A 27081-nucleotide genomic window follows, 5' to 3' on the forward strand; every position below is an offset into this window, starting at 1 on the left:
TAATTGATTTATTCATTTTTTTAATACATCTGTCAGTTATTAACAAATTGACTGGCAGAATTAAAAAAAAAAAAAACCTTAACTTTAGATGAACCATTTCAAATAGTATTTCCTAGATTTTTTTCAAAGGCCAGCTTCAGGACCACACAATAAAACTCCCAAATGAGGGGATGAGTGGATTCACACTGATGTTTAAAGTTTTAGATTTAACAAAACTAATGCAGTATATCTTGACAGCTATATTCAGTAGCTTAATGCTAAGCTTTTTATGCTGAATACAGAACAGAATGAATTTTCCACCAGTGTTTTGACTAGGAGGTTTTAAGATTCCTAGTCACTTAAGACAGCAGTCTGAGACTGCTTGATAAAACAAGCATTGGCTATTTCATAACTACCCATAAAAGTGTTCAATATTTAAGAGAAATGAGAAACTCAAGGCAAAGACATTTTGAAAATATATGCTTGAACCAAAATCTGGACTCTGAGTAAACACCCTTCAGTAAACACCCAGAAAGACTTGCAGCTGTGGCATCTGCGACTTAAAATAACAAGATGAAGATCTCCAAGTAAAAGATAAATGATATCATAAAAGTTTCTTATCAAAAGAAAATACATTTTCTGATGGAATTTACGTAGGGAAAGGCTTTATGCAGAAGCTTATTTCATACATTGTAGAAATACTGGAACCTTTCAATTTGGAGTTCAGTCTGAATATATGCGAGGCAATATTCTTTTCTGTTTTGCCATTACATTCTCTTTTTACAAACTGCAGATTAATTTTTCCTGCAAGGACACCTTTTTGGTTTAGTTTTGTCTGTAACTATGGCTACTGTAAGTTGTTGACTTTATGGCAAACTATCAAATTCTAGATGAATTGACAACCAGGCAGTAATGAGATCGGAGAGCTTCCCCTTTAAAAAAAAATTAAACATTATACCAAAAGATGATAGACATATTCTAAAATACACATACATATTTTCACATGGATTAGAACTACATCTCCCAAAGGGCAAATGCTCTCTTGTATAAATTAGATTGCAGGAGAATGGAGAACCCTGGTTTGATTTACGTAGCCTAGCTAACCACAACGATAAACACAAGCTCTGTTATAATTCAGTATGCAACTGAGCTAGTCTTCCATGCCAGCAGAGGGGGAAAAAAATAAATAAATCATTCTTCTTTTCTGAAGTTGCCCATCTCTATCCATTTCTGTTGAATTGCCACAATTGCTCAGATAAAACATTTGAGAGTATGTCAGCTTTAATTAATGTAACATGACCTGATCATTTCCACAGTTAAGAATAAAGAAGTTTGCATTCTTCAAATCCAAAGCTCAACCTGGAGATTATGCTAAGTTGCTTCATTCACAGTCCATACTCCTCTGCTCATGTCAGAAGGACAGCATTTGTCCCCTCTAGTGATAAACAAATTATACATGAAATCAATTCCACTTCACAATCATTTTCCCTATTGGGTATTATCTTTCCTTCTCTGCTCCCTCCAGTTAAGCCCACATCCTGTAACTTGCTAATGAGCTGGGGGCTTTCTGTTCCAGGTGGCACCCCCTGCCTGGAAGTCATGACATTTCCCATTTCGAATGCTGCTGGCATTTTTCGACAGCTCCTGCTAACTAGCCTTTTTGACCTGCACTAAGAGGAACTCATCTGATCGAATCCTCTAACCTGCCAATCATTCCAGCAAATGATCTTCACAGTCACTCCCAAGGCAGGAATGGAGGGAAAAAAAAAAAAAAAGGAAATGCGAAGGAGAGAATGAGGGAGTAGGCGAGCGGTTGCCTCTGCAGCTACCTAATGAGAATACTTTAAGTCTCTGAGGCAGCTGAAACACTGAAAAACTGGTGGGAAAATTAGGACACAACTGAATGCCTGGCTCTGTAATTACTGATTTCTTTCCATCCTGAGATCATTTTGAGAGCAACACCTCTGAGATGTGCCAGTTTCTAGAGAACACAAGAACACCCTACCTTTCGCAGAGAAAATAGATTTATTTCTCCTGCCACTATCAATATGCAATTCTCATAATCCCACTCTGCCAAACAGCATCCTTTGCAGAATTCATTATGTGCTCTAAGCTTGTTAAGTGTGCATTTATTTGTAAACTAAGGATGAATATCATGTTTGCCACAATGAAGAAAGGACCTCTTTTTTTTTTTTTTTTTTCCAGGCATATTTTAAACACTGCCATTTAGGGGTGTTGATTTTTACCCATTTACATAAAAACAAACAGGTAGGGTGGAAGCTGGCTTTGTGCTCAGGGAGGATTTAACACTGACAACAGAGGATAATCTGGGCATTCCTAATTAATGGAGATAAAATAATTTCTTCCTTCCAGATTTTTTTCTTGCTGTGCACAGTTCACTTAGTGGGTTCCCAGCCCACGGAATAACCCAATTACTTTAGAAAGAGAGATCAGTACATGGATCACCACTCTAGGTATCTCAGTATGAATGGGATTTGTTGACCAAGGAATGATACAATATAATTATGTGTTATCATTATACCACTGTATGTAATAATGTAAAATAAATACTGTACATGACTTAATTGCACATGATAATCACACATCTTTCCCCATTTATAGTAATTAGGCCAATAGCCCCATTTACAGTAATTATTATATGTAATTGAGGGCATTTTACTAATTGCATTGAAAATGATAATCTGGAGCAATTAAAAATCCAAGGGCACTATACATAATGCAAACTACATTAAGAGAATAGGGATAATTTAAAGGAAAAAAAAAATCACCCAATATGGAAGTTAACGGTGCAGTACTTGATTCTATGGTTGGCATATGTGGTGAAATCTATTCTGAGATAAATTTCCATCAATTTCTGCAGCTTTGGTATTGTTTTTGTCTTGGACTTAGTACATTGTTTCCTTGGGTGGAAAAATAATCCTTTGACTAATCTGTGATGTTATCCTAACAACTCTAGGATTTTTGAAAAATTATTCTACTTGGCTGTGTGAGTGTACAGTGTGTGTCTGTGTGTGTGTGTGTGTGTACATGTGTGTGCACGCACGCATTGGTAAAGGAAGCAGCTACCCTAAATTCCAAAAGAGACTCAGTAAATTATTCATTTGCACAAGCAATTTGATGTTCTTAAAAGCTTTATTCATAGAAGCATCTCAGAGTATTGCAAACATTTTGTTAAATATACTTGTAATAATTTAGCTAAAATGTTTAACTCTGTTAGACTTGAAATACATTCGGGTTGCAGTTTTCATTACATTTGCTATCTCTGGAATTTTAATGTGCCTGAATCCCTGGCTTTTGTCCCAGGGTCCCAGGGTCTATCCCTCCCTGATCCCACTCCCTGTTTCTACCCAGACAAAGCTTCCACGTGAGGAATATCTCAGGAGGAGTGATGAGCATCTATGGGACAATGGGAACAGTTTCAAGCTTCTTTTCGCCTTCCCTTCTCGACACTGTCATTTAGACATTGTCCTCCATGCATTCAAATGTCATCCCAGACCATCAGCCCACTTCAACTCAAACAGCCTCCTTTTATGCTCAGACACTTCTTAGAGCATCCGCAGACCACAAAGACTGTCTTGTGGGACTCAGCTGCTATCCTGGTATTAATAATACAATACAGTGCACTTAGGGCATAGACGATTCCCTCTGTATCCCAAATTCATAAGAATCAACATTAAATGAAAGGGAAAAATAGAGCACCTGAATTGATTATAACTACTTGTTATATGTGACTGCTAACTTCATAATAGTTTGGCCAAGCATTCTAATAGATATCTTGCTTACTAGCCATATCACATCTTGTGCCCATCACTTATAAGAAAACTTCATTCATATTATGCTGCTGGCTAAATAGTCCCTAAGAAATTAATTTGGGTTTTAAAAAGACAGAAGATGCCAGTTGCAGTGCCTTCCCCCACCCTCACTCCACAATTTGAAAGCTCATCTGACCTGGAAAATCAAATCACAAAGATACAGCTAATTTTTGAGCATCCATGGACTGATGAACCAATTTGTAGAGCATCACACCAGTTTCTTCCCTTTTAGCCATTTTGCTTTTAAAAACTCTCAGAGAAAGGAAAACGAAAAGCAAGGGCAAAAAGCAATTTTTTTTTTTAATTTAAAAATATCACTCTGAATTCTGGTTTTAAGAAAAGCACACTGAAATACTTAAAGGTAATGGAGCATCATGTAAGTAAAAGTAATGGTTTAGAAAAACAATGTGTATATACGTGTGTGTGTGTGTGTGTGTGTGTGTATGAGAGACAGCAGGAGAGGGAAGGACAGAGACAATGAGTATGATAAAGCAAATGTAGTAGAATGCAAACACTGGAAAGTAGGTGAAGGGTAACAGGACTTCTTTGTACTCTTCTTACAACTATTCTACAAGTCTGAAATTATGTCAATCCAAAAAAAATATGTACCCTGGGAAGCATGATATATTTAACTTTATTTTCATTCTGCTTTGTGACAATGCCAGGACATAATTAACCAGATTTAGATAGTAATGGCCTTCGAGTCCTTTGCTAATCCATTCATAGGGTTGGTGGTGGTGATGTAGGGTACAGATCAGAGGTGACACAAGGAGAGGCAAGGGTAGAGGGACAAGATGGGAGGAAGAGAAGAGAAGGGACAAGCACCCTTAGCCTACTATTTTGCATCCGAGTTTAGAGGAGATAACAGACTTTCCAGAGTGGAGGGAAGCTAAGGAAAGGGGGGTGTAGATGGGTTGGGGAAAGCAAACTGCCAACATTCCAGCCTCTTCTCAATCTGGTGTTCATAACATGCATTATGCATTTGTGGTTCACAGCACCCTCAATTTCCCCAAATGAGATGTATTTTTTCATCTGTAGCAATGTGGGAGTAATGACACAAACCAGGGATTCTTCCAGTTAAAACCTGTGAGGAACACTAAGGTTTGTTTCCTCCTCTGCCTGTTACTTCCACAACTATTGTCAACTGCATGAGACAACAGAGATAATAAAACTGTAGTCATTTGATAGGGAAAAAAATCTGTAGGATCATGCAGAAAATAAGTTATTGCAGGAAAAAAACCAGAAAACTTCCTGCTGCTAAAGGGAAGCTACAACTAATACCTGAATTTCTTACACTGTGCTAAGTGTTAATAAGTATTATCTCCTTTTGTGTCTGTAGTTGAGAAAATGCAACATGGCTTAAAAAGACCTTTCCTCAAAAATATCACACATTGAGAATGCTGTTATGCCATTAAAATTGGAATTACCCTCTGTATTTGTTTGATTTTTTTTTTTTCCTTGGTAATGTACAGGCCAGGCAAGGTGCCTTCTGGCTATACTCCTTGCTTTGTAGAAGCTTCAGAGACTGCTAAACCCAGAGCTCTCTCCTGAGGGGTTCCTTGAGAAAAGACTGGCCCTGTTCACAGCTCAGCAGAAGGGATCAGGGCTCTGTGCTGGGCCCAGGGCAATCTAGTCAGTCAGCAGCTTATGGAGTGATTGGATTGACACAACAGCCTAGCTCAAAGCTTTGTTTTCTGCTTCATGAGGATGCCTACACCAATCAGAGCTGCTCCTGAGGAAGGTTGGAATCTGAGGAAAAGAGCTCACTGACAGACTATCCCGGAAACAGAGGGACGAAGGGAAATGACAATAAGCAGGATTCATGAATAAGCAGAAACGGGCCGGCGGAAGCCATGACATGAAGAAAAGAGGAAAATGTTAGCAGATGCACAGCTGGAAAAAGCGAGCTGCCATAACGTCACAGCACAGAGGACAGCAAGAGCTGGCGGCTACCACAGGAACAGTTACCAGAGCTCCGATGGTGGTTCAGGTGGTAGAAAAAGTAAGGCTCCCGTTGGATTCTGATGGACGCCCAGTCTTTGTGAGGCCTGTCTGTGCAGCTGCGTAGGCTGTCAGCCTTGTTCTGCCTAATTTCCCAAAGCAACTCAACAAAGACCACTGTTAACTGAAGAAACCTGACCGTCCTCTTTCCTCTGTAAGATCCCAACACCCACTGCCTCGTGGTCTCTCCTGTTCCTGTGGCACAGCCCTTCCTGTCATTCTCAATGCTGTCTTTGTCCGTCTCACTCTGCCACCTGTCTTCTCACTTGAAGGCATCCCTTCCTTACACATTTCAAGCTTCTCTTAGACGGCTATCGTCTAGAACCGAAACAGTTTTACTGGTTGAATGCCGTTTAATTTTCCTGATTCCTTTTTTACAAGGCAGGCAGGGTAAATGGGCTTCATCAGTGCTGTCCAGAAGAGTGTTTTGTGACACTGGAGAGGTTCTGTGTCTGCTCTGTCCCCAGTAAGTGGCCACGAGTCATGTGGAGCTAATGAGCACTTGAGATGGGGTTCTGCTATTGAGGAAACAAAATTGTGATTTAATTTTAATTAATTAAAAATTAAATGGAAAGAGCACACGTGGCTAGGGGGTTACCATGTTGGATAGTGTAACTGCAGTATTCTTCCTTAAAAGAATAGGGAAAGGAAGGAAAGGGATGGATTTTCCTATTCTGTCTTTAGTTGATTATTTTATTTCATAAGTTCTCAAATATTTACTGAAGATTTCATAATATGTGGTTCAAGGGCTATTTGCATTAACATCCTCTGGGGTCCTCTTCTAAGTGGATTCATGGACCCCAGAAACTTGCGATTTTAAAAACTCCCCAGGGGATGAGAACACCTGAACTAATGTTCAGATAATAATGCCAGAGGGTCTTTCTTACCCCTGTATTCAGCAAAAAGAGTAGACAGAGTGACCAGGCAGTTCCTATCTCAATTTAGAATGACTGGAAAATTAAGCTCAGCACAGGTGTGTGTTTGGGATTCCTAGATGCAAATGTGAGTGATAACAAATGGATGTGGTATTTAATGGCTCTGGTCTTTTCTTTGGGAAAAATTTCAATGCACATTTTAAGGCTCTCTCAGACTTTAGGATGGTCTTAGCCTAAAAAGAATGGGGACAATCTCTGAAAGCATTAGTCTACTAACATCTTTAGAGGATAACAACACAAAGGAAGCACAGTATTTTGACCATCTAGTGGCACCTACCCCATTTAAAAATTTTTTTTTAAAATATTTTATTTATTTATTTGACAGAGATGACAAGTAGACAGAGAGGCAGACAGAGGGGGGAAGCAGGCTCCCTGCTGAGCAGAGAGCCCGATGTGGGGCTCGATCCCAGGACTCTGGGATCATGACCTGAGCTGAAGGAAGAGGCTTTAAACCACTTAGCCACCCAGGCGCCCCACCTACCCCATTTTTAACTTAGGTGCAGGGAGTTTTCTTTTCTTTTAATTTGGTTATAAGACTCTGAAACCGAAGTTGCTTCCTGCTGCAAAGAAAAATGCTTCTCATTAGCTTCTTTCCATTAAGGCCACTTTATGCAAATCCAGTATTATTAACTAAATAATTGAAGTGACCTTAGTATGCAAGTTTAGAAACAATTTGGCACTGAGGTATAGGAGGAAAGTTAGGACTTAGAACCGCTCTCCATCATCTCAAAAAGAGAAGTGAAGCAATGCACTTTTCACCCTGACTTGCGAGACTCCTCAAAGACATGTGGCTGCAATGCTAGATTACAGTTTTAGCTTCGTTGGGCCCTGAACCTCTTTCCCACCCCTCTTCTTCCCAATTCCTTTGGGCTTTACAGAGAGCCCAGAATTGGTACATTTGAGAATAACTAAACATGCCACAGCCTGCTCGAAACAGTTAATTCATCAATGACAAAACCAAAATCTAGGGAATTACATGTTTTTCTGTACAAATGCTCTTATTTATGTAGACTTTTTGCTCCGTCATATCTACAATACAGACATTAATATTCAGCTATTGGTCAGAGTAAGTTCCACTCCCAGATGTAGCAGGTCCACATACAGGTTATATTATTTGATCTCTAAGATGGCCTCATTTGAGTAAAATTAAAAACCCACAAAGGTGGGACGCCTGGGTGGCTCAGTTGGTTAAGCAGCTGCCTTCGGCTCAGGTCATGATCCCAGCGTCTTGGGATCGAGTCCCGCATCGGGCTCCTTGCTCGGCGGGGAGCCTGCTTCTCCCTCTGCCTCTGCCTGCCATTCTGTCTGCCTGTGCTTGCTCTCTCTCCCTCTCTCTCTCTGACAAATAAATAAAATCTTTAAAAAAAAAAAAAAAAACCCACAAAGGTGAGAAATTAAAATGGTTTCTTTTTCTGCTGGCTGACAGAAAACTCCTGGAATCCAGCTGTTTCCTCAATATAATGTTGACTCGAGCTGAGGTATTTGGATTTGGAAGAAAGCAACATAAATGATAATATTAGAGCCTCAAAAGTTGATGTAAAAAGGAGAAAATGCAAAGAGAACATATATGTATTATTATCAAATAATTCTAGAGGAATTAGTCTGCCTAACCTTAAATCTAGCTCAAAAAATATACCGCAAAGAAAATATATTTTCCTAAAAGCCTTCAAAACCAGGATGACTGCTCTTTACAAACCTTTTCTTGATTAGCAATTCCTGAGACCTTACGGGCAGTGTTTCTGTCCAGTCAGCTTGACTTGATTTTGCAAGGAGAAGCTGAGCTGACGCACCTTAGAGCAGCTTTGACTGGCTAGGTAGGCTCAGGCAACACAAATGAAATCCACCTTTGGTTTTGTTTTACTGAATTGGCTGTGGGATTTCTAAAGCCAGGCGCCCTCATTATGGTAATGCAGCCTAAATACTTTTAAAAACCATATGCTACAAACCTCATAAATTAAAACTATTCTCAGACCCAGGAGGTAACTCAGCCCACTCTTTGTGTGACCCACTGAAATTCAGAATGGGAATACAAACACTATGGAGGGAATGAACTTGTGCTATGTAACATTTGTATTCAATGGGGAGAAATAACCCCAAGAAGGCAGACTTTTAAGCACGGAGCAGCTAGTCTATTAGTAACATTTTCTGACTGGCATTTATACATCACATTTTACCTGGGGATCTTTCATTTCCATCATTCAAAAGTCACCACCATATTCCCAAGAGGCACACTGATGTAGGCAACAGCGAAGTCCCCCATACAGCTCAAGGTTGTGGCACATCACCCCCAAGACAAGGGGGACAGTTTCATTTGTTCTTTTTGCCATGCTGGCAATTCAGCCCTATTCACATATTTCCTATTAAGAAGAAGAAGGAAGAGGGGCTCTTGCAATGCTGTGTATATCCTTCGATGGACTGGAACATTTAATTACTAAATATCCACATGAGCAAGGCATATTTGGACTAGCAAATAAAAAACCTTCCCCACAAAAAAGTGTGTTCTCTATTTGCTTCAGAGTTATGTTACATTAAACAGAAAGATACATATAGGCATAAAATTCCAAACACACACACACACACATACACACACAAAAGAAAATCCAGACATTTCCATCTGGCAATAAAGACACAGCCCTTTCAGAAGTGGCTGTCTTCTGCTTGTTTCTGCGAAGCATGTGTGACTAGAATGGGCTAGAGATGGCCTTGTTTAGAGGATGCTTCCTATCCGCAAAAGAGCAGGGGTCAAGGAATTGAACAGGAAAAAAAGAAAAACTTCATCATCATGATAAGGTCTGTACTAAGGGCCAGGGAGGAATCAGAAATGGGCTAAGTAGCCCACACGGCAGCAGAGCTAAACGAGGGAGCTTCCCTTTCCAAGGGAAGCAGCCACGATTCAGCTATACACACAAAATTCTGGCAGGACCGTGAGCCCAGTAGTGCCAGAGTTGCTGATTAGAAAAAAAAAAAGAAAAAAAAAAAAAAAACCAAGAATCCAGACTTTGTGTAAAATCTCCCCATTTAAAAATGAGAGCCACAAATCTGAAAAATTGTGTGGACCCAATAAAGCAGATCTGTGACTTAGATACAGCCCAAGGTTCAACCTTTTTCTAACCTCAACAAAGAATGTATGAGCAGTTAAAATGATTTGCTTATAACTGAAATGGTTTGTTTATGATTGCATAAATAAAATACAGTGTTGGCCAGGATCCAGCAGGTACCTGAAAATATGACTAACTGTACTGTCCTCAGTAGAATCTGTGCTGAATGCCATAATGAACATAAGAGATTCATAGGACATGTAGGGGGAAAAAGAAGAATCTGAAATAGTCCATTTAAAAGATCTATTCATTATTACTTTCCAGTCAAAGTAGGTCACCTTACCTGTGCTTTCTTGAGAATGCTGTGCTCATCAGTGCTTGCTATTTGATAGACTTTTGCCATAACTATTGTTTTTCCCGAAGGCCCGCATGCTTTCTCCAGCTTCTGGCTGTAATCTTACATTTGGGACGGTAAAAATAGAAGACACTGTGGACAGAATAAAGAGTTTCCATTTATATATTTATAGATTCTTTATAATCTTTCCTTGTAAAACACAGAGACTGAGACGCAATTCCAGATGTCCAGCCCATAAAACATCATGGTATATGTCAGTCTCTGAAATGTCAAGTGGTAATAGCCACAGACACATCAACAAAGATTTATATGCACATATGACAGCATGGTCTGCCTTCCCTTCAGAACCACAGGGCAGTTGATACACGTGCTCAGATTTCTCTGATCTAGAACAATGAACTTGGGTTGGAAACAACGTATCTTGCACTTCCTTCATGCCATTCTTTCATTTGTTCACTGGAGAAATATTTATGGAGCCCCACACTGTTCTAGGTATTTTGGAATCCTGCAGTGTATAAACCAGAACGAAAAAAAAAAAAAACAAAACCCTTGTTCTTGTTGATTCCATTCGGGGGAGACAGATGATAAACAAACAAGTATATGAACTAGCATTAAGTGTTACGAAGAAAAATAAAGCAGGGAAGAGAAACTGGAAATGCCGGGGTGGAGGAAGGTCAGTGAAAGCTTTCTTTTCTCTTTTTTTTTCTGTCTCTCTCTCTTTTTTAAAAGATTTTATTTATTTGACAGAAAGAGAGAGAGGGGGAGAGAGAGAGAGAGAGAAAGCACAAGCAGGCAGAGTAGCAGGCAGAGGGAGAAAGAGAAGCAGGCTCCCTGCTGAGCAAGGAGCCTGATGCAGGTCTCAATCCCAGGACCCTGGGATCATGACCTGAGCTGAAGGCAGCCGCTTAACCGACTGAGCCATCCAGGCATCCCTTTTTTTTCTTTTCTTTTTCTTTTTCTTTTTCTTTTCTTTTCTTTTCTTTTCTTTTCTTTTCTTTTCTTTTCTTTTCTTTTCTTTTCTTTTCTTTTCTTTTTTCTTTTCTTTTTTCTTTTCTTTTCTTTTCTTTTCCTTTTCTCTTCTTTTCTCTTTTCTTTCTTTCCTTCCTTTCTCTCTCTCTCTCTTCCTCTCTCTCTCTCTCTTTCTTTCTTTATTTCTTAAGTAGGCTCCATACCTACCATGGAGTCCAATGCAAGGCTTGAACTCACAACACTGAGATTAAGACCTGAGCTGAAATCAAGACTTGGATGCTAAACCAATTGAGCTGCCCCGCTGCTCCTAGGGCTTTCTTGATAAGGTACATTTGAGCAGAGACCAAGGAGGTGAGAATGCAAGCCAGGCACAAATCTAGAGGAAAAGCAAGCACAAATGACAGGAATAGGAAAGAGCAAAGGCTGACACCAAGGAGCAAGACAAGAAGCAGGCAAAACGAATGCTATTGTACAATGCAGGTGAAAGAGGACAGGGAGCGACGTGGGGCAGGGTGATAGCAGTGAAAAAGTGAGGACTGGTGTGCCCTTGCTCTATCTGGAAGGGAGCGCTGACAGGGTCTGTGAGAGAACTGGGGTTGAGTGTGACAAAAGAAGAGGCATCGAGGACAGCTTCCATAGGGGGAAGAACCATGTTGCCATTTATTGACAAGGGGGAGAGGAGAGAAGGAGCAAGTGTGGAGGGAAAGAGCAGTTCAGTTTTGGTGACATCAAGCTCGAGACGCCTACCAGAGGGCCAAATGGAGATGCTGAAGAGTTGGTGGAACATGCAAGTCTGGAGTCAAGGAAGGTGGGACTGGAGACAGAAATTTGGAAAATGTCAATGTATAGATGATACTGAAAATCATGAGAGTGAATGAGATCACGGAGGCTCTGAGAGTGTATGCAGATAGAAAGACCTGGGGATGATGTGCTGGAGCACTCTAAAAGTGAGAGGACTGGCCTATGAGGAGAAATCCACAAAGAAGTCTGCAGAGAAGAGTTTAGGGAAGCAAAAGGAAAGCCCTGGGAGGATCCCGTCCTGGAATCCAAGCGAAGGAAATGTTACCAGGAAGCGATAGTACATAGTTGGATCTAGATGAAGGCTGGGGAAAGATCAACGGACAGAGACCTCAAGAACAGTCTGGAGCCTTGCACACAAAAGCCTTGTTCAAAAGGACTCATGAGAGAATGGAAATCTAGGAACTGGAAGGAGTACATTTGTGTGAACCAGGTGTGTTTGTCTTATTAAGAAGACGGCATGAGGCTGCATTAATGGCTATAATGATGTTTTAGGATAATATACAGGATATATATAGGAATGAGCAGGAAAACTCACAAACATCAGAGCTGGAAAGGTCCTGAGGGATCACCATGTCTCTAGATGAGAAACCAGGAACCCAAGGAGACCAGGGCATTTGCCCAAAGTCGCCTGGCCAGCTCCCAGTGGAGCTAAAGCTAGAAGCCAGGTGGTCTGACTCCCAGTTCGGGGCTCTTCACACTGCACCAATTTGCTGGCCTTCTTTTACCGCATATCTGAGTTTTGTGAATTAGCAAATGAATGTAATAAAATCAAGGACTCTGCGCTATGAAGTGTATTTTGTTCATTTACTTTGACAAGGGTAGTTCAGCTTCAATAATTTATGTAACTTGATAGTATACACAGGAGAACGCCCTGTGGTGTATTTGGGAAAAGTAATGAATTTCTTCTAAATCAGCCCTCCATTTATTTCCCGGCAATTAAATTTCTGCAAAGAAGTGGGGCAAGGCTGTTGGGGTTTCAGGATAGAGGGAGAATGACAGGGTGCCACCAGAATCAGCCAGCTTTAACTACCAGATCCCCAGGTATCACTATTCTTGCTTGATGAATGTATAATTCCCCCTTTGGTGGCCCACTAACACATCACTCCTAAATTTTGGTATTATGTAAACTACTGAGATTTTAAGGGATGGTATAGTAAAGATATTATATTGTTAAATGTTCTTCCAAAGCAGAGTCTGACATAAGCATACAACTTCATTTTTATACAAATCCACAGAACAACCGTAATGCTTTGTGTAACCAGGATTCTAACAACACTCGATACCCTTCTCACAGAGCTGGATACATTAAAGTAGGCCAAGAAGGCTCAAGCTCACTTTTAATTTATTTTTGTTCCAATTTTCTCCTTTTAACCCAATTTTGCTTTCTGCTTGCATCCTTTTGTGGACATTCTTTTTTCAAAAACGCTATGAACTATCTTTAAGAATGTAAGCACTATGAACTGAATGGCCTTACTCCCAAATTCATATGTTAAAACCTTAATTCTCAACCTGATGGTATTTGGATATGGAGACTGTGGGTAGTAGTTAGGTTAGAGGAGGCTGTGAGGGTGGGGCCCACATGATGTGATGTTAGGGCCTTTCTCAGAAGAGAAGAGAGAGGGAGAGACTTCTCTGCCGTTTGAGGACACAGCTAGGTGGCTTTCTGCAAGTCAGGCAGAGGCTTCACCAGAACAAAATGTGCCAGCATGTCCATCTTGGACACCCTAGCTTCCGGAACTAAGAGAAATAAATGCTAGTTGTTTAAGCCACCACAAGCTAAGGTATATTTTGTTATAGCAGCCTGAGCAGGCGAATACAGTGATGTTCCCGGATTTGACGAATCTAAACCAGTCCTTGGTTGCTTAAGACAATCCATTTTATTCATTCATTCACTCATTCATTCATTCACTTAATTCATTAATTAATTCACTCATTTTTAAGACAATCCATTTATTGGCTCTGTAACACTTCTTCCCAGATGGACCTCCTTCCTAATCTCCTTGTTAAAGGAAGCATGTGAGAATATCAACCTTGCTGCTGCCATTTGCCAGGTGGTAAACTTTTATCAGACTCCATACTAATGGGAAATTTAATTTGAATAATTTTTAAATATAGTCTGCAGAATTAACCTAGGTAACAGAATCCCTGGCGGAAGTCCTTTCACCTACAAGAGCTAGTTCCCAAAGTTTCCGAAGTCTAGGAATTTTGTTTTGTAAACATGTTTACAAGGGCTACCACGTTGTTCTAAATGGAAATGTCTATAGTATTTAATACTGGGATTGTCCTTTCTTGGGACTGGATTTATGCTTCATAATGATTATCTGCTAAGCACAGAAATAGCATTTCTATAACTCAAAATTGTTACCGGAGGCATTTAGCAGAATCTTGCTTTAAAAATATAATGATTTTTCATCTTTATTCTCCCCCCTTCAAAAGGTTTCACTGCTCCTGATGTTTAACGTTAATGCAAAGACGTGTTTCTGCCAATGAATATCGCCTTATGGTTATGCTTCTGCAAATAGCCTGCTGTGAGCTGATAAAGGGATTAATGCAGCCAAAATTCTTAATCTGTGAAATTACAAATTAAATTCTCATATTAAAAATACCACCCTGAGGTATTTTTTGTGGTTTTAATTCCCCTCTGGTGTTCTGCATACATTGTGCTTGTTAATGACGGGGACAAGGCTGTCTCCGGTGGCAGCCTGCTATCGAGTGATAATGTGTAGGCATTTACTTACTGATAGAAACTGGATTTAACCACCGGCTGATAAACTAAGTGGCAAGTGGGTAATAAGTCCATATTAACAGAAAAGTACTACGACAGAATTCAGAATTCGTAGACCATCAAAATCCTGGCTTAAACTCAATCATCGAGTCAGATGGGATTGAGATGTCACCAAGGAAGAGTGATATCAAGTTACAAGTCATACTAAATGGGAAAACAAACCATATGTTTGAATTTGATGAGCCATAAACTAAAGAGCCCATTTGTATCTTTTTTTTTTTTTGCCAGTATAGAAAGATGTGTCACTAATTCATGATTTTTCCACAGAAATTTCATTATTAATTTTTTAAAAAATGGGAAGAATTGTCATAATGGTCAATGGGTCAACTTTTAGAAAGAAAGGGCAGAATAGAGAATCAATATTGGTTGGGAATATATAAAATGTTAAAGAAGATTTACTAAGCATAAGGGGGAAGAGTGAGTAGTGGATTAATATAGCTATAGACAGTTAAGGATAAAAAGAAATTCAAATTAAATGTGGGATATCAAGAAATACTTAGGGTAGAAATATGCAAGAGGAGTTGTTATTTGAGACTTAGCTACTAAATAAAGGGTTCCTGTTGTCAAGGAGAATCTAATGCTACAATGGGGGAAAAGCTTGAAGTCCAAGAGATTAAAGAAATAACTTTCTATGGTGTGTACCCAAGAATTAATAAACATATTATAAATACCTATGCAGGCAGTGTATTAATTTTTAAGGTAGTCAGAAAAGAGTATGAGAAGGAATATTTCGAATTGGCATTTGGAAAGAACAGATCACCACTGAACAAAAATGTTCTTACTGCAAAATTTCGTAATAATTCTGTTTCACACTTTGGAAGAAAGATGAGATCCTCCCAGCCATAAATCTACCAAATATTTAAAATGTAATTGAAAAAGGCTGTGTAAATATGAACGCTTTTGTAAAAACAAAAACCCACCCAGGAATGTGTTTTGTTTTAAAAGATACGGAGAAGCACTGTCTGTATGAATACCAAGCGCATTTGTAGTTGAAATGAATTACAAGTCTTCGGTTCTTACATGTCAATTCAGTGCATTAGCCAATTGCCAACTCTGCTCACTGCATAGCAACCCTTTTTAACGTTATTGTTACGACCAAGATGGTCTCTGAGAATCAAACAAAAACGAATCATTTCTCCTCTGTGTACTGCAGCCAGTTAAAAAGTACTGCATGCATAAAGCACTAAATATGTAAATCATATTTTCCTTTTCCTTTATGACCACTCAGATCATTCCTTTGGACACACACATAATCAAATACAAAGACATGCAGTTGCAGACTGCAGAGCAGAGATAGCAAAAAAGGAATCCATTTTCTTCCTCTGTCTGGTAAGCTAGCAACTGAATGGCAGGATTCCACTAAATATATACACACATAACTCCCTTTCCCTCATTCCCTCTGTCTCACTGTCTCTCCCCCCACCCCCGCCTATAGACACACGCACATATATATGTGTACATGTAATGCATATGCAAACATATATAATCTTATGTATGCACATGTAAAAACATACAAACCCTCCTACAAGTGCCTTACACAGAGATGCTAAAATGGTATGTCTGCTTTGACTGGATGTCTCCAATTTGTCATACTCACTGTCAGTCAGTTCCCATAGCCGTGGGGGCAGGTCACTAAAATACTCGTGGCTCAAGGCAGCCTGTGCTGATAGTCTGTTCTTTGGGGAACACTGTAGGAGCTTGGAGGCCAGATCCTCTGCATAATTCACATAGCTGAGCCTGAAAACACAAGCAGAAAAGAGAAATCAGACCAAACAAGAAAATCCACTAAATAAGACATAAAGCTTACCCAATTTTTCTGGACCTATTTATTCTTGGCCAAAACCAAGTTAAATTATCCACTGAAAATAAACAGAAGCAGAATTCACTTTGGTTCTTAGAGCATCTGTTAATTGAAACTAGCTTTTGCTCTTGATAGCCTCATCTCATTGATTTAAAATATTTCTACTATAAGCAGAAGGTTGATACCTTCAGGATAGAACAAGGTCCCGAGGTAGAAAATTTCAGGAGATAATTTATCAAACAGTCACCAGAATTTGTTCATAGAATCTATCTATTGCATACACATCTGGATATATTTATAGGAAAAGTAATACAAAATAACAAGGGGAATTAAAATAAAATGACTATTACGTTCTCTAGTTACTAAAGTTACTTTTCCTCTAAGAATTTACATAAAATTATTGGCATAAGTACCCTGTCAAATATCGGCAATCATGATATTAACATGCAGGTTAACGAAGGGAATGTGTATAACCCATATGGGGCTGAATTATTTCAAGATGACCATTAAAACAATAGCAGATAGAAAATATGTAGACAGAAAATATAAGATTACCAAAAAAGCAGAGAAGTCTCATCTCCCATGTGGTACAACTTTCAAATGCATACCACATCACACAGTCCAGCTCAGCCTTGCTTCTTGTGGAATCTCTATTTCATTGCTCAGTACAATCAAGCCCAAATAATTAACATAAACATGATAATAAAAGTATTCCTAATAATGGCTGCCACTTATGGGGAGTTGAACACATGTCAGACACTTTCCTAGGCACTTTCCACACACGCTCATATTTATTTTGTCTGACAAGGGAACTCTGTCTCCATGGAACAGCAGGGTCAGCTAAGTGGGAGTCAGAGACAGGCGTGGATTGCTCAATTAGCAGGTTGAGTAGCTTTTTTTTAAAAAAAATTTTATTTTTTATAAACATATAATATATTTTTATCCCCAGGGGTAAAAGGTTGAGTAGCTTTAAACCCATCTAGAATTACTTGAAACTGAAGTAGTCTGCATTTGTTATGCTCTCAGATGATTTCCAAAGGCAACCCATGGATTCCTGAGTTTCTGCAACAAACTGCAACAGGGACACTGACCAGAGAGAGCCAGAGTGTGAAGGTAAGTCGTATCTGCTGGTGAGCATTTTTTCAAAAGTCTTGAAGCTACTAAACACACAGCCAATGAGCTTTCCTCAATAACCAGCTGTCCCGCTTCCCGGGCTCAAGCAGCTCTCCATCACTGATTTAAAACTGTTATGGAGCAAGGGACGACTGGGGGTGAGGAAGAGGAAAGCAAGTAATGAACTTGGGTAGAGGAAGAAACAGGGAAGGAGCAAAGAAAAATACTACTCAGGACTCCGATGAGTCCTCTCTAGGTTTTTCATACATGAAGGTCTCACAGACAGAGGTTTGGTATTTGGCTGCCCTAGTGGCTGTTTAAAAACCAAACCAAACCAAACCAAACCAAAACCCCCAAACTGATCTATGGATTGGTTTTAAATGCCTCTGCCTGGCAAAGACAAATCTGTCCACAGAAAAAGGAGCCATTCTCAAAATTCTCTACAGTACCCCCCCTTCTTTCCTGTAAGAGGGGCCAAGGCCATCCAAATTATTGCTGCCTCTTCCTAAGACTCCCATCATTAAAAACTTTTCATTAACATCTTTTAAAAAACCAAATGCAAAGTTCGAGATAGGGAGACTTCATGGTAAAAGCTGCACTTATACTGAGTGCAGAGTTTATGTATAATCACGGTGAACATAACTGTTGTATCACAGCTTTGATGAAATAGAACACCAGCACCAGAATGAGGCTAGAGTTGAGTTACAGACTTGATTCTGTACAAGAGTGATGAGCCACCTTATATGTCTGCAGTCCCTCCTGCTCCAGTGAGCCACAGATCACACTCCGCCCAGTTTGTTGATCCCATTCCTACCAAATATAAGGAATTAACCAATATAAGACAATCTCGTTTCTCCTCCCCCCAAATGACTAATGTCAAATTTTAATGTTGATGAAATAATCAAATGCTTATCTGTGATATTTGGGTTATATAGAAATATTTTAATTATCATATAATTTTAATTTAGAAAGTCTATTTCCTCACTTGCATTTTAAGAACCACTTTTATTCTAACTCTCCACATTTTCAACAGCAGAGTCTTTGTCATTTACCAGAACCACTTTTTGAGTTCACCCAAGTTGTCTGAGATAGGACACTTCCAGGATATGTTTTCTGGACATTTTATCCCAAAGCATAAGTGCATTTTATCAGAATGCTAGAATGATTGTAGCTGTTTTCAATCTCTCATTGTGATGATCTATTTAAAAATCTTCCCTTGTAATTTCATTAATTTTTGTTTTATATGTTATAAAGCTGGGAAATTTAATGCATAACAGTTTAGCACTTTTGTCTTTTCCTGATAAATTTAGTCTTCAATCTCTCTGTAGCAACCTTCTTTATTTTCATAAGGGTTTTGGGCTAAAATTTATTTTTTTCCTCATATTAATTTAATGACCTCAGCTTTCTTTTGTTTGGTACTTGCCTGGCATACCTTTGTCATCCTCTTATGTTTAATGTTTCATATCCATAATTTTAAGGTCTCTTTCACAAATATTATATAGCTGGATTTAATATTTCTCCAAGGAGAAAATTTAGTCCACTTATATATTGTGATTACTAATATGTTTGGAATTACTGCTAACATCTTAATACTGTATTTTGTCTTTCTTTATCTTTTTTTCTCTTTTCCTGCCTTCTTTTAAATTGAATTTTAGAGTTGAACATGTCCATCTTCTGTTTCAGAAGTTATAAATTCTATGTCCATCTGTTTAATGATTACTCTTAACTTTTTCTTTTTTCCATTTCAATAGTTAATTTAAATGTTTAAATTCTTGCACTAAGTTTTTTCAAGCTGATGGACACTGACAAATTATTTTTCACAAAGGTCTAGAATCATACATTCCAGAAATTATAAATACATGACTGAACACTGATACACAATACCACCTTATCAATCATACAAGACAAATTATCAAGTATACAATAAAGTTACCACAGATCAACAGGAAAATAAAATATTAGACACCTACTCAATTCATTAGCAGAAACTAACTTCTCTTTTTGCAAGAAAGATTGGGGGAGAAGGAAAAAATTCACACTTCTATCAACAATAGTAGGCAAAGAACTTCCAATAAAAATAGGAAAAAATTATAGAATTTTCAGAAATTTTGTGATTAAGAATTATTTGGCTACAAAACCAAAGCATATCTATCTTAAAAACAAATATTTATTAATAGGCATAGTCAATACACCCTACACAAGACAAGCACGACACTTTGCTAAAAGTACTGATAGCTCACTCCCACATTTTTCCACCCTCTCTTTTAACTTGCACCCCAAAGTGCAAACATTCAATTAACTTAAAGATGTTTTTGTCTGGAGACATTAAAAATATGTGCTTCTCATACAATGCGGACTTTACATGAACTTCCAATCAGAGATCTCTGATATTTACCATGGAGGTTTTCATAATAGCATAAATTATAAATAAATGAGGTTTATAGAAAGACATTAAAAAAATCATTATCAGGCTTTGGCTAAAAGCCAAAAACTTCAGTGGTTACACAAACCTGATGTATACTGTTTTAAATGTGGGAGATATAAATGCAAAGTAGCAGGCAAATAGCCATACAGGTCCTACTATCAATGTCTGAAGTGACTGAAGAAATAAACCACAGAAGATCTAGACTGTTTTTTACAGTTCCTAAATTTTAATTCTGTATGATATTAAAAACATACAAGTATGGTGGCTGGGTATTTTGGCACCCAATCTTTTAGAATTTTTTATATATTGATAAGATTCTGGCATGTGAATAGATTTGAAGACGACTTATAACTCAATGCTGCATGCTTCCTGGAAAGTTTGATAAAAATGATAAGCACATTTTAAATGCTGAACAGCAAGCATCTTTTCTTAAGTTTCCAAACAGCCCAATGACAAGCCAAACACAGAGGCTGCAATTCTGCAAGCTTGAGGCTTGATAAGACTGCTTATCAGTATTCCTATGAAAGCTTCCTTAGACTTCCCATTCGCCAAACCTAAGTGTTGGCTAACTCTACGATAAACTGGGTCCTGTCTTGAGCTTTATTTCAGGCAGCCGAATTTTACTGACTGTAAAAGCAGTTTCTATGACTACTGGAAAATATGAAGTGCAGCAGGAGGTTAGGACAAGAGCTGCTTTTTTTTTTTTTATGATTTTATTTATTTGTCAGAGAGAGAGAGAGCGAGAGCACGCACACTCAGGCAGAGGCGGAGAGAGAAGCAGGCTTCCTGCCGAGCAAGGAGCCCCATGTGGGACTTGATCCCAGAACCCTGGGATCATGACCTAAGCCGAAGATAGTGGCTTAACTGACTGAGTCACCCAGGTGTCCCGAGCTGCTTGCTTTTAAAAGCTCTACTCCACTAAACTTCCCTGCATCTTTATATTTTATGTCACCATCAATTCACGTGAGGACAACAAGCATTAGAGCTCTCCCGAAATGTGTAACACGAAGACAGCGATACAACAGCCAGGTTCTTCAAGAAATTTCACCTGCCCGAGACATAACTGGTCACCAGCCTGGCCAGATGGTAGTATACCACCACCAAATGGTAAGCTGGAACCTAGACGCCTACTTTTTCTGCAAGAGCAGTGGGGTAAGTCGCTTCATGTAATTATTGTGGTAATGCCACACTTTTTAAGTTCCTCTGTAAATGTGGGGTCACACTGGTTAGGCTGTCCTGCATAGGACTTCATAAGAATTGGTCAGTTCATCTGCACCATACTTAAATACTCAAAAGGATGATGAAAGAACTGAAAGAAAAATGAATACAGAATACAGAACTGAGGTGTAGAAGCTGTCGTCTTGTAACACACTTGTAAGTCTTGGTGTTTTGAGCGAGACACTGGGAGGAACGGGAAATGAAATGAACCCTCCAGCAAGCAGCAGCAATGCTTTACTCCAGTAATGAGGTAAGAGAAAGGAAATCCTCCCAGGTTTAGCCCATCTAGGTCAGAGTGCTGGTAAAATGATTTCTGATTTAACTTCATCCTCCTAGTGTCCTAGTTAACCCCTCTTATGGAGCTTCTTGGTGGAATAGTACTGAATTTCTAGAGCTCACTTGTCTGTATGGGGTCATGCTGTGTTCCTCACAAGTGTCCACTGCCCTTCGGAAACGTAATTAATATGTGACCGAGAACACAACAGAACCTCTCAATCTACGACCAGGTGTGTCCTCTTTTGGGGTCAGTTGGTTGTGTTTCATTGTTTTCGTTTGTTTGTGTTTGTTTTACCATCAAGGATATGAGAAGAAACTTCCACACTTTATACCTTCACCTTCAGTTCTCCAAGGGAATGGCTCCTTAACTTTTTAACATTTCTTTTTACCTTTTTATAGTTTAGAGTTAAACCTTCCAGCTGAACAATACAAAAACATCAGAACACTTCTGATGACACTAGTCCCGTCTCTCATGCAGTATTGTCTCATATTTGATTCCTATTTTCTGTGCTCTTTCTTCCTTCCTTTCTTTCTCTCTTTCTTTCTTTCTTTCTTTTTAGGAGGGGAGGGGCACAGGGAGAGGGAGAAAGGGAATCTTAAGCAGGCTCCATGCTCAGTGAGGACCCCAATGTGGGGCTTGATCTCAGAATGCTGAGAACGTGACCTGAGTCAAAATCAATAGTCAGACGCTTAACTGACTGAGCCACCCAGGCGCACCTATTTTCTGTGCTTTTAAAAATCATATATATTAAATGCCACTATGGTTATTATTACTTATATTTACCCACGTTTATTATTTATTTCATTGCTTTTCTTCTCATGTTTCAGATGTTCCTTCTCTCCTTAGTTTTTTGTATCTGAAATACAAACTTCAGAAGTTCTCTCCATGGTGAAAAAACACAGTGGCAAATTCTCTCAGTTTTGTCTTCATAGAGGATAACAGTTTGGCTGGGGATAGAATTGTAGGTTCAAAGCACTTTGGCTTAACTCTGAAGATACTGTTTCACAGGCTTCTGTTGTTGCTGCTTTCTCTTTCTCTCTGTTTGCTGTTCTCTTTCTCCTTTTAAAATTGTAATGTAAGGTATTCTTTTCATTTAACCTGCTTGGTATTTAACCTGCTTGTTTCCTGAATGTGAGGCTTCATGTCTTTCAACAATTCGGGGGAAAAAATCTCAGCCATTACTTCTCAAATATTGGCTATCCCCATTCTCTCTCGTCTCTCATTTTGTAACCACAATGTAATGCCATCTTATTAAATTTTCCATGTCTTTACTCGTTCTTTCATCTTTTCCATCTATCACTCCCTGTGCTTTCCATTCTGGGTAGTTACTTTAGTGCTATCTTCCAGTTCAACTAATTCTCTAACCAACTGAATTAATATGCTGTTTTCCCTGTTCATTTTGTTTTCACAAGTTCTTTTTAAGTCTTTGACAAGTCTGTGTGTCCAATTTGATGGTTTCAAGTTTTAGATTAGATCTCTTCTTTCTTTATAGTATTTGAAATACAGTTACACTCTATTTCTCAAAATTTCCAATATCTGAAATTTTGGGTGAGGGGGGAGTCCAATTTTGTTGTTGCTTTTGCTACTGACCCTCACTCTCAGTAACTTTTTCTCAGATGTTTTACAATTCTGGATTGTGAGCTCAGGCTTGGCTAATGTTAATGTGTGGAAATTCTGATGGGCCTGGGTTGAGAATATCTTTCTCCACAGGGATTTTCTTTTGCTTCTGTCAGGAGTCCTGGGGCTCTTAACAGCAAGGCATTCTAAGCTCTTTCTGTTGGCTTCTGCAACCATGTGAGTTATGTGAATCTAAACCTAAAATTATAGAATTTTTAGGGGACTTTTTCAGTCCCATCCAGAACCAAAACCAACACAGTTGTTCCTGCTAGTCTTTCTGCTGGAAGCAATTTTTTTTTTTTTTTTCAGCCAGCCCATAACTGACGTCGAAGTGCTTTGAGTGAGCTGACTATGTGGGGAATCTCAATTCCTATGCTGTGTCTTTCTTAGGCCCGAAGCATTGTGTCCTGACCCCTAAGTGACACCACGTTCCTTTTTTAGCAACACTTCAGGGCAGCGGCAAAATTAGCACTTCCTTATCACTCTGCTTTCTTCATTCTTGGTCTCTGGAAATTTCACTTACTATATCTTTGGCTCAGTGATGTACGTGCATTGGAAAGCATGTGTTTGTTGTACCTTCTCCAGAATTTTAGGTCAATATTTGTGGTAGAAGAGACTCTTTCCTCCCAGAAGTGCATATGTATAATCTTCCTAATAAAAACATCTATACTTGTAATCTTTAGGACTTTCTCCCTGCATCACCAACTCGGTATTGTTTCCCTACCTTAAACAACAACAACAACAACAACAAAAAAAACTACTTCTTTTAGGTCACCTCTATTAAGCCCCGAAAGTTAGCTAACCAAAGTGTTTTTGGCTAAGGTTCTTTTACCATTCAACTTTATAGATGAGTCTCCAATGCATTACCTAAATGATAGAAACCAAAGTCTACATACTCAGTAATTCCACTTATATGACACTCTGGCAAAGGCAAAATTATAGAAACAAAAGAGTGATCAGTGTTTGTCAGAAGCTGGGGGTGGAAGGGGTTAACAAAGGACACAGAATGTTTTCAAATGGCTCTTGGTCATGAAGGATGGAAATCAGACGGTCTAGAGATGTGAGAAGGCAGGGTCAGGGAACTTATCAAGGAAATTCAGTGGAGGGAGCAGTGTAGAGAGACAGGATGTTGCAGGTTTTTCACAAGGAACATTCAGCCCTTAGGGGTAGATGGCTGACCCTCTGTGAGTGGCTGACATTAGGACTTCCATGTCTGGGGTAGAAGGTCTGGTAATTCAAGGGATGTTCTGGCAAATGGGGAGATGCAACTGCTAGTGGTGAGGCCTTCCCACTGACTTCAGTGTTTGATCCCAGGTCACCAAGTAGAGACCTGTCTCCAGCTGTCAGAGGGTGTGTATCAGCTCAGAGGGTGGATTCAGGGAGCTCTATGTCCATGAAGGGTCACATTAACATGGCAGGGTATGCAGGACAGAGGACTTTCATGTTCATTCCACATTCATTTTTTAAAAAAGTAAAAGATGTTTGTTGTTGTGGAAACTCTAAAAAGCTAAGGAATTTTAAAAGGATAAATCTAGATGACAACAAAGAGAGACAATCCCTACTGAGTTCAGAGTATTTGTGTGGAAAGACTCTTGTGAGTAACTTTCAAACAAATGCTTCTACTATAGTTGAAAATAATCGTATGCTGCTATTCTAATCATAATATTTTTTATTTTCCTAGTCCTTCGCCATACAATACCACACACACACACCCACGCACATACACACTCTCCCTTTCTCTCTCTTTATCTGCATCGGAAAGAAAGGCACCAAAAAAGGTTAACATGAACAGTAAAAAGCTGCCTTAGACCAGGGACATGGGGCAGGATATTTTCTTTATCCCTGTGCAGGTCAATTTTCATGTCACAGAAACGAGGGAAATGGAATATTTGATCTTGAAGAGCCGTTTAGGTCTACAGTTATATGCCTTCCAAACTAGGAAGAACCTCATTGTGACTTTGTGGCAGGGACGGTTAGTATGGCCACACTGGCCTGCCATTGCTAATGTACCAGAACTTTCTGCCATCACCAATGAAATGATCTAATGTGTGTTTCACTTCTCTTCACTTAACCTGTCAACTAACTGCTTTCAAAGCTCATCTAAGTTTCTCAGCCATTCTGTAAACCAAGACAAAGAATAAAGGGTATCCAGTCTTTTGCCAGACTAAAGAAGACTGACAAAGTTGAGAAGAGAGCACTGAAGGTGAAGGATGAATATGATGATGCAAAGAAGAGGGAGAGTGCCACGAGGGTGAGGTGGCCAGGGGTACTTCCTGCAAGGCACGGTTCTGCTATAGCCTGGGCACATGACATTTGTTGAATGGATGTTTGTTTGAGGACTGAGTATATCAACTGTTACACCTATAGAAGTTTTACTTTACCTGAAAAACATGCATTGAAAAAGTAAGCTAAAAATAAGAAAAACCTAAAAAAAAATTAAGCTATCATTTTTGAGCAAAAACATTTTTTTAGAAGATTTTGTTTATTTGACATACAGAGATCACAAGTAGGCAGGAAGGCAGGCAGGCAGAGAGAGAGAGAGAGAGAGAGAGAGAGAGAGAGAGGAGGAAGCAGGCTTCCCGTTGAGCAGAGAGCCTTATGCGGGGCTCAATCCCAGAACCCTGGGATCATGACCTGAGCCGAAGGCAGAGGCTTTAACCCACTGAGCCACCCAAGTGCCCAGAGCAAAAACACCTTAAGGTCAAATCCTAGTCCATAAGGTGTATCTTCAAAATAAGATATCACCTGGAGGGTGTAATTTTCTTTTTTTCAAGTGAGAAGGAAATTGGTCCTTGTCTTTTTAAAGGTACATTATAAACCAGGATTAGAAGTCCTTTGTTTTTGTTTGTTTGTTTGTTGTTTGTTTGTTTGTTTTTCCACTGCAGTTCCAAGAGACTACCTCCAAAATTGATGATACACCTGCCTGTGGAACAACTAAGACAAGTTACATTTTGTTCCCAAGAGTTGACTTCTAAATATCTCTACAGAAATCTTCACTGGGATTTATTAACATTTTATTTTATTTATTTTATTTAAGTGGGCTCCACTTAAATGGGGCTGACATGGGGCTTGAACTCATAACTCTGGGAGCAAGAGTCACATGCTCGGGGCACCTGGGTGGCTCAGTTGGTTAAGCATCTTCCTTGGGCTCAGGTCGAGATCTCAGGGTCCTGGGATAGAGCCCCAAGCTGGTCTCCCTGCTCACCACTCAGCAGGTAGCCTCTTCTCCTTCTTCCTCTGCCCCCATCTTGTGCTCTTTCTCAAATAAATAAATAAATAAATAAATTGTATTTTATTTAGGTGCCCCTATCAACATGTTAGCTCATGAAAGCTGGATATAAAGAGAAGGGGTATAGTAGGTTCAATTTATTTAGAGCATTGGAGATACTGACTTCCATATAAGTTGAAGAAGAAGTAAAGGGGGAACAAAAGGTTCTCAAATAGTCCTCAATGCAGTCTATGATGGCGCAGAACTACATACACTGTGAGCCTGTATGTGGAGCATATTAGTGTGCTCTGTCTCACAGAGTTGGAAGTAGAGTGACCTGGAGTGAGATACTGAGGCTCTGTACATTCATGCTTCACTCACTGTCACGCTCTTCACAGAGCAAAGCTGGGGGACTGGAACCTTTCATTTGGCAGTACATATGCTGTCACTGTGGCAAAGATGCTAACATGGGGGCTGGCCATTGGATTATGCAACAAGCAAAATCTTGGAAATGATTTTGTGCAGAGGTCCACCCACCCATAAAGACAGGCTATTTCCTCAACTGTAACCAGGGCTGTCAGACGTGGTTCTCTTTCTTGTCTACACATGAAAAGAAAAATGCTCATTTAATTACCATCTTACCAAAGCTTCTGACTTAGGGGGAGGACTATAATTATAAAACTGCTTCGATTTTTCAAAAAGCGACTTATTTTTAGAAAATGGGTT

The 27081-nt window shown here is 39.3% G+C and overlaps 1 protein-coding gene across 6 annotated transcripts in view; it reads right to left on the reverse strand.

Moving 5' to 3' along the window:
- The window catches only part of CDK14 (cyclin dependent kinase 14), a 582313-nt gene that overhangs the window by 69632 nt on the left and 485600 nt on the right, over positions 1 to 27081 (reverse strand). For 5 of the 6 annotated variants that reach the window (XM_032875564.1, XM_032875554.1, XM_032875517.1 and 2 more), the window contains 2 exons: positions 16294 to 16433; positions 10130 to 10273 (listed from right to left, as the gene is read on the reverse strand). In XM_032875564.1, the coding sequence (XP_032731455.1) occupies positions 10158 to 10273; positions 16294 to 16433 (256 nt within the window). In that variant the 3' untranslated portion in view covers positions 10130 to 10157. Of the gene's footprint in view, positions 1 to 9081; positions 9106 to 10129; positions 10274 to 16293; positions 16434 to 27081 lie in introns of those variants that run through there. The other variant, XM_032875527.1, reaches the window with a different exon arrangement.

Source organism: Lontra canadensis, unplaced genomic scaffold, assembly GCF_010015895.1.
Source record: "Lontra canadensis isolate GAN:19392208 unplaced genomic scaffold, GSC_riverotter_1.0 scaffold2, whole genome shotgun sequence".
NCBI classification, from domain to species: domain Eukaryota; kingdom Metazoa; phylum Chordata; class Mammalia; order Carnivora; family Mustelidae; genus Lontra; species Lontra canadensis.